At 43.4% G+C, this 8,357-nt stretch overlaps 1 protein-coding gene across 3 annotated transcripts; it reads left to right on the top strand.

Annotated features, from left to right (window-relative positions):
* Window positions 1–268: 268 nt before the first annotated feature.
* LOC110700232 lies at window positions 269–2,619 on the top strand. 3 transcript variants are annotated; one of them, XR_002507175.1, is made up of 4 exons: window positions 272–1,000; window positions 1,829–2,120; window positions 2,220–2,355; window positions 2,433–2,619. XR_002507175.1 is itself a non-coding variant. In XM_021877745.1 (3 exons), the coding sequence occupies exons 2-3, from the start codon at window positions 1,836–1,838 to the stop codon at window positions 2,295–2,297; spliced, it is 363 nt and encodes a 120-aa protein (XP_021733437.1). In that variant the 5' UTR covers window positions 269–1,000; window positions 1,815–1,835; the 3' UTR covers window positions 2,298–2,303. The 3 variants fall into 3 exon arrangements, 2 of the variants coding, with proteins under 2 accessions (XP_021733437.1, XP_021733433.1); XM_021877745.1 differs by lacking the exon at window positions 2,433–2,619 and having other exon boundaries at window positions 269–1,000; window positions 1,815–2,120; window positions 2,220–2,303; XM_021877741.1 differs by lacking the exon at window positions 2,433–2,619 and having other exon boundaries at window positions 274–1,000; window positions 2,220–2,303.
* The last annotated feature ends 5,738 nt before the right edge of the window (window positions 2,620–8,357 follow it).

Raw genomic sequence — 8,357 nt, 5'->3', positions numbered from 1 at the left:
AATATGTCTGTGATTTAATAAGTAATAAACTACTACTCTTATTTTTATTTAAGTTAGTTAAATTATTCTAAAATTACGTATCTATCAAAGTGTAACACTTAAAAAAACACGAAAGGAGTATTTACGTACCACTTGAGTTTTTTTATACTACACATAAGACAAGAGTTTATGTTGTACACTTGTAATACCCTTCTCTATTTCATAATAATTAGAACAATTTGACTTATATTTGTGCGAAGAAATATTTGTATATTAAGTATAAAAATTTGATACAATGATAATTTACGTAAGACCAATGCAAAGGTATTTTACATAGCAACACATTTTTTTTTATGTATTGATAAAACCTTTAGTTAAATTAAGTAAACAAACAGTGCAATAAAAGTCAACTCATTTTGTATAATGTATGAAAGTATGTTGTATAATGTTAATGTATATTGTACTCTAGATCTCAATCTTTTCCCATCGTTCCTTTCCCATCCCATACAAAAAAACGGAGGAAAGCAAACAAATATAATAAGGCAAAACAAAAAAAAGAAAAAAAAAAAAAGAAAACCCCAACACCTTAAACAAAGCCCTTCGTATGTTCCGCCATTATTTCCCCAAAAAGAAGCAAACAACCCACCAAATCTTCCTAACTTATCTTCAATTTCAACAAATCAGAAAAAATGGAAAATAATAAAATTCTTGATCATCTTGGCGGAATTATGATCCAAAATAGTGAAATTTTCAAAACTGAATTAACCCCAAAAATTGAGAGGGAATTTTTTTATTTTCATCTGTTATTCCCTCCTAAAATTTTCACAATTAAAATACATGTGGTAAATAATCCCCTTGTCTATCCTTTTTTTAAATTTTCCTCCTATAAATTTACACTAAGCAATCTCAAAAGTTAGATTTAAAATAAATCTTACTACTCGAACTCAGAGAACTCAGACGAAGAAAATAGCGATTGGAAGCAGTCGAATTTGATTTGTTGGAGTATTTATCACCGTCCAAGGTAATTAATATGTTTAATTCATCAATAGAAGTAATTTTTTTGTTGTTTTTTAATTATTTTAAATATGATTTTTTTTATTATTTTGAATATGATAGTATTCTAAATTTTTAGATTGAACTACGAATTTATTGTTATTTATACTTTTTAATTTAAACTACTTTGATTGTGAAATTTAATTGAATGATAAAATGTATCAACTTTGAAGTTTGCGGTCTATTATTATACTATAACGAATGTTTTGATTATTGGTTGAATTTTGTGCAAATATCTGTAGATTAATGATTTTTGTGAGATCTGTCGTAAGACCATACCCGTACCCGATTACCGAACCGCCCTTTTGGTTATGATTGAGAGTCCATATTTCTCATATTACCCATCATTTTTGTTTTCTGTATAATCAAAACACTAATAATAATAAAACAAATATGTGTATTCGAGTGATAATTAAAGAAAAGAGAAAGATTGTGGGAGTAGAGAGAAAAGAAAGAAAAGGGTGAGTGTTTAGTCAGGGTGATGCTATTTTGGGTGGGAAGCGTAAGTTCAATTTAGGTACTCTGTTTGGCTATTAACTTTGATTAAGGTATGAAATTTTGTTTTGTTTGGTTGAATAGTTGACAAACTACTTTTATATGTAGGTTCAAATACATAAAAGACAATTTTATGACATTTAAGGTTTCTTAATGTGTCAAATCGACAAATTAATCCAGTAATTAAAATATTATTTGGTTTAAATAATTTTACAAGGATTTGATTTATTGTAATGATTTTATTCATGCACATACTTACCGTAGTTTATCACTTTGATTTCTAATAGTTTTTCTTCTTTAGCTCCAATATGTCAAGATCAGGAGGAAAGGCTCCTTCAAAAGAAAACTACATAGCTCAAAATGAGTATGAAATACAAAGACTCAGGACAATTGAAGCTAACAAGACGAGGATGAAGACTTTGGGCATAAAGCGCATTGCCGCTTCTTTGACAAGTTTAGTAGATAGCTCAAAAGTTAAGAAAAGTAAAGAAAAGTGTAATGCATCTCTTGAGAAAGATAGTGATTATGTACCCGATGAGAATGAGGAAGTTGAGTATGAGAAAGAAACTCACAATGTGACTTCAAATAAGAAGGTATTGACTTATTTTTCGTAAAGTTTTTCTTGGATACTATCTAATAATCATGCATTATCTTATATTTGGTTACCTACTCTTTATTATAAAAAATTTCAGGTTAAAATTAATGAGAACAAAGAAGGGGATCGAAGGAGCAATCTCATTCCACCAATGTCAATTGCTAGGTTATTATGATCAAATAAAAAAAGACAGGCAAGACAAGGAAATAAAAACGGTGATAAAACCGGAAGAGGTATACAAGGAAATATTCATGCGATTTCTTAATTTTGGTATATTCTACTAACTTGCCCCAAAATGTACTTGATATAGGACGAGATGAAGCGTAACACTCTGGAAACAATAATGATAATGATTTGCAAGGTCGAGAAGGTGATAACAGTTTAGATCAAACAAGAGATGACATTACTTTAAAAAGACAAGAAGATTTCAACAATGCAGACATGATTAGAAGTTATGATGATGAAATACCTATAAATGAAGGAGAAGACAACAATGGTATTATTTGTTATTTATTCAATGGTTTTTATTTACAATGCACGAATTGATACATTTCATAATGTTTTTATATTATAGGAACTGTTTGGGTCCAATTTAGTCCAATTGGGCCTAGACATTAAATGATCTAATTAAAAGCCCAAGGTCAAGGTTCAACTCTCCAATTGTGCTAAAGTCAAGATCATTCCACAAGGCAAGTCAATTGGGCCAAGGCCCACATCCCCCATATATGCAAAGGTATAAAAGCCATCAATATCACATTTGTACGGGGATTTTCACAAAACCCTCAAGCAATTAATTCTCTTGCATAGCTTTTTCTCTCTACACATTGTGCTGACTTTAGCATCGGAGGGGCCTTCCTCGGCAACACCCCCGAAGCTAGTTTACGTGTGTTTGCTGTGCAGGAAACCTTCGACCCAACATCACTTGGACCGAATCCAGTCTTCACCACTTCATCGGACCTTTGGCAAGGTCCCATTGTTTTCATCCGAAACAATTTGGCGCCGTCTGTGGGGAAGACTTTCAAAAATCTGTAGTTAAAATCATCTTGCAATCATCTTAGTGACAATACCTAAGAACCGCAAGAGCAAAAACCTTTGTCAAGGAGCAGGCGAAAGGCCTAAAACTCCTACGCCATCACCTTCGCCGAACCGGAACTCTCCTAAGGGTCTTAGTTCGGAGGGAGGATCATACCGGGAGGATTCTCTTTCTCCCGTAATTCACAACTCTCATCATAGACCGAGTCCACCTCGGTCTAACAGAGGTCAGCCCGATCATAGGACTCATTCAGTGCCCCAAAGCCAACCTTCGACCATCCGCTCTCACTCTCACACTCAGCCGAGGACCCCTTTGACGAGGCCCAGCTCGGAGGAGGTGGCGAGAGCGCTGGCAGTGCTCATGGAGGCAATGAGGGCACAAAATATGCCTCCACCTCGCGATCGAACTCCTCCGCATACCATGACGGGGGGAGGCCTCCCTCCTTTCGGGAGCTGGAAGAGTGGGAAGAGGATACTTGGAGAACTGAAAGAGAGAGGAAAAAGAACCCTCAATTTTTCAAAGGATCCTCAACCTCTCGGCCAGAAACGCACAAGAGCAGCAGCTCAGCCTCTCGGCCAGAATCTGCCTGCCGAGAGCAACCTGAGACTGCCCGCCGAAGCGTACTCGACCGACTCAGCGGCAGGGAGCCGAGTGTGCACAGCCGCCTCTCGTTCCCTGTAGCCGAGGCCCAGAATTCCCAGCCAGGGACGAAAAACCACTCCTACCTCCCTAGGAAGGCGGAGCGCGGTCCCTTCGGCCAGGAACAAAAGCAAGGCCGTTATGCTACCTACCAGTTCCCCATTCGAGCGATGGATTCTGGAAGAGCATGTGCCCACGGTTAAAATACCGTCGCACATCACATATGATGGGACTTCGGATCCAAAGGACCATATCGCCCCCTACGAGGGGCACATGCATCTCTGTCTAAAGTCCGAAGCAACCTGGTGCAAATACTTTCCCACCACTCTTAAGGGGGTCGCGCAAGCGTGGATCTCCAAGGGAGTGAAGGAGGGCTCTATAACAGGGTGGGACGACCTGTCCACCAAATTTAAGAGCAAATTCTCCACGGCAAACCGCCGAGAGAAAACCACTGCTGAGCTCATGGGCCTGCAGCAAGGGGAGACCGAAAGTCTCCGGGACTACCTGACCCGTTTCAGCAACGAGTCATCCAGCGTCTCTCAGCTGAACCAAGGGCTAGCTGTTTTTGCAATGCAGAATGGCCTTCAGCCCGGGAAGTTCCTAGACTTCATGGTCATGCACACCCCGCAGACCTTGGAGGAAGCTCTGAACGCCTCGGATAAATTCATCCGAGCCGAGGAGTGGAACAAAACAAAAGCCCAACCCCAACTGGGAATGGGAAACAAAAACAACCGTCCGAAGGCCAAGGCCAGAAGACGAAAGGAAAGGCGAAAGCCTCGGAGCAATCTTCGGCCAACTAGCCGAAGAAGGAAAAATCTGCCCCATTCACAGGCAGATATGAGTCCTACACTCCACTCTCTTCCACGCGCCAAAATTTACAGCGTGACGAAGGAGGAGTAGAGTTACAAAAAGCCGAGACCACTTCCAGAGTTGTATCAGCGAAAAAATAAAAATCAGTGGTGCGAGTTCCATGAATCACCGGGACATAACACCGAGGAATGTATCCAGCTGAAGGACAAAATCGAGGACATGGTTCGGAAGGGATACTTGAAAAAATACATCGCGGATTACCGCGAGAAAAAGGAGGCCGAGAAGTCAAAGGACTCTCGGAAGGACCTTGACTTCCCCCGGAAGAACAACAAAAGTGCGGAGGGAAAATTCTCTCCAATCAATGTTATCTCGGGAGGAATATGCTCTAGGAGGGAACACAAGCGGCACCTTAGGGCTCTGACCCACCATGTGAACAACGCTGATATTCAGCCTCCTCAGTCGTCGGTGCCGAACATGACGTTCACAGCCGCCGACTGCCGGGGAGTAACATTCCCTCATGAGGACCCGCTGGTGATCATCGCCACGGTGGCTAACCACGACGTCAGCAAGGTCCTTGTTGATGGTGGCAGCGGAGCAAACATTCTGTTCCGAAAGGCCTACAATCAAATTAAGCTGAAGCCCAAGCACCTTACGCCGGTACCATACCCGGTATCCGGATTCAACGGGGCTTCAAGTTATCCAGACGGGAAGGTAACACTTCCTGTCACCATCGGCTGCGATGAGGCAGCCAGGAACGTCATGACTGAATTTTTGGTCATTGACGCTCCTTCAGTGTACAACGTGATTTTGGGGAGACCCATAATTCACGAGATTCAAGGGGTCGTCTCAACCTATCATCAGCTGATAATTTACGTCTCAGACGCCGGCTTCCCCGAAAGGATCCAGGGTAGCCAAAAGGATGCCCGAAGGTGCAACTACCTCAAGCCATCCCCTAGTCGCCCAAATGACGATGAGGATGAGGAGAAGAAAGAAAAAGAAAGAGAGCCGAGCACAAAAAAACCGAAAGGTCTAAGTGCTTCGGCCTAAGGTTCTGCGCCCAAGGAAAGAGGGCCAGAAAAAGAAAAGGCTAGCTCTTCATCTGAGCCGAAAGACTCAGAGAGCCAGCCGAAGAAGAAGAAGTCTGGGACGCCCGCTGACATAGACAGCAGGCCAGATTGTGAGGAGTCCAGCCCATCAGCAATGGACATGGACCAGCAGACCGAAACGGTTGAGTTGACCGAAGGAGACTCTGAGAAATGTGTAACAATCGGGATGGACCTCGATCCGAACACCCGTTGTGAACTTATTCAACTCCTTTGGGACAACAGAGATGTGTTTGCTTTCTCGGCAGCTGATATGCCCGGGATAAGTCCAAACCTCATCTCCTATAAGCTTAATGTTGACCCAACGTGTCGGCCAATTAAGCTAAAGAAGCGGAATTACTCCGCTAATAAGAACCGAGACATCGCAGCCGAGGTCAAAAAGTTGCTGGACGCAGGCTTCATCGAGCCTTGCCAGTATCCAGAATGGCTGGCAAATGTGGTGATGGTTCAGAAGGCCAATGGCACCTGGAGAATGTGCGTTGACTTCATGGACCTAAATAAGGCTTGTCCGAAGGATTTCTATCCCTTGCCGAGGATCGATCAGTTAGTTGACTCGACAAGTGGCCATGCCTTGCTTAGTTTCATGGACGCATTCTCGGGGTATCATCAGATCTTCATGCACCTTGACGATCGAGCAAAGACGGCATTCGTCACGAACGCCGGGGTGTATAATTATAAAATGATGCCCTTCGAATTGAAAAATGCGGGGGCAACCTATCAAAGGCTGGTGGATCAATTTTTTGCCGATCAAAAGGGCCGAAACATGGAAGTCTATGTTGACGATTCAATCGTCAAAAGCAAAAAATCTGAGGACCATGTTAAGGAACTGGCTGAAACCTTCGCCACCTTAAGAAAGCACCAAATGAAGCTGAATCCGAAGAAGTGTGTCTTCGGCGTGAAGTCAGGGAAATTCCTTGGGTTCATGGTCAGCAAGAGGGGGGTTGATGCCAATCCCTCCAAAGTCAAAGCAGCGCTCGATCTTCCTGAGCCGAAAACAAAGCGGGATATTCAGCGGCTCACCGGAAGAATGGCAGCCCTGTCGAGGTTCATTTCCAGAGCTTCGGACAAGGGGTTACCTTTCTTCAAAGCCCTGAAACTCCCAAAAAACAAAAGAGCTCGTTTGGGAAGAAGAGCAAAAAGAAGCCTTCAAGCAGCTTCGGGAGCATCTGGCTCAACTCCCAACGCTGGCTAGCCCAGCAGAGGGAGAATCTTTGTATCTGTACGTGGCTGTTAGCCCAGCCACCATCAGTGCAGTGCTGCTGAAGGAAGAAAACAAAATTCAGCAACCGATCTACTTCGTCAGTCATACTCTGACAGATGCCGAGACCCGCTACCCTCTACTCGAGAAAGTCGCCTTCGTAGTAGTGGTAGCTGCTCGGAAGCTGAGGCCCTATTTTGATTGCCATCAGATAGTGGTCTTAACTGATCAGCCGCTGGAAAAAGTTCTCGGCAAAGTTGAAAAATCTGGTAGGCTGGCCAAGTGGACTTTTGAGCTCATCGAATTCAGCATCAGCTACCAGCCGAGGGCTACTATCAAGGCTCAAGCTCTAGCGGACTTCTTGGCCGATGAAAAGAAAATCTGGACCGTGTTTACGGATGGATCCTCCACCGTAAATGGTTCGGGGGCGGGTAGTGATAACCTCTCCCGAAGGCAAATCCTTTGAGTATGCACTAAAATTTTCTTTTAAGGCTTCGAACAACGAAGCTGAATATGAGGCAGCAATCGCTGGCCTAGAATTGTGCATCTCCCTGGAAGCCGAGCATGTCTGCTTGAAGACAGACTCTCAGCTAGTTGCATATCAGATCGGTGGCAGCTACGAGGCCAAAGAGCCCTCCATGATAGCTTATCTTGCCAAGATCAAATCAGTCATTGCAAAGCTGAGAACTTTTGAAGTTCAACTGATCCCAAGGGGTCTCAATACTCAAGCCGATGCACTCTCCAAACTTGCCAGTTCAATTCTCACTGAGCTGAACACAGCTCTGTATATGTGGAAGTGCGCCGAGAAAGAAGTGTTGACGAAGCACCTGAAGTGTGCTGCGCTGACCTAGAGCCCAGCTGGATGGATCCCATCCTAGCTTTCAAGCTTCGGGGAGAAATTCCCGAAGATAAAATTTTGGCCTCCAAGCTGAAGAGAACCAGCTCGAGGTTCATCGTCTTCAGAGGGGAGCTTCTGAAAAAGTCCTTCTCAGCCCCATTGCTGAAATGCGTGGGACCAACAGATGCAGATTACATTCTTCGGGAGATTCACCTCGGCATCTGTGGGAACCACATCGGGGGAAGGACCTTAGCCCACAAGGCATTGAGGGCCGGGTATTACTGGCCCACCATGATCTCAGATGCTAAGGAACTGGTACGGAAATGTGAAAAAATGTCAAAAATTCGCGCAAGTCATCCATCAGCCAGCTAGAGACCTTCAGCCGATCCTTAATCCACTCCCATTTGCCCAATGGGGGCTGGATATTTTGGGACCCTTTCCAGATGCACCCTACCAAAAAAGATGGTTAATAGTCGACATCGACTATTTCTGCAAATGGATTGAGGCTGAAGCAGCTTCGAATATCACCGAACAAACCGTCAGGAAATTTGTCTGGCAGAACATTATCACTCGCTTCGGTATTCCGAAGGTCCTTGTCTTTGATCATGGGAGGC

This window comes from Chenopodium quinoa, unplaced genomic scaffold (genome assembly GCF_001683475.1).
Source record: "Chenopodium quinoa cultivar QQ74 unplaced genomic scaffold, ASM168347v1, whole genome shotgun sequence".
NCBI classification, from domain to species: domain Eukaryota; kingdom Viridiplantae; phylum Streptophyta; class Magnoliopsida; order Caryophyllales; family Amaranthaceae; genus Chenopodium; species Chenopodium quinoa.
This window is presented reverse-complemented; position numbering and strand designations above follow the sequence as displayed.

What these genes read in the sequence shown, in the direction of transcription:
- LOC110700232 (XM_021877745.1), top strand. Translation starts at nt 1,836, where the DNA reads ATGTCAAGATCAGGAGGAAAGGCTCCTTCAAAAGAAAACTACATAGCT. An exon ending in ATGTGACTTCAAATAAGAAG is followed by an intron (nt 2,121 to 2,219) that starts GTATTGACTTAT and finishes AAAAAATTTCAG; the next exon opens with GTTAAAATTAATGAGAACAA.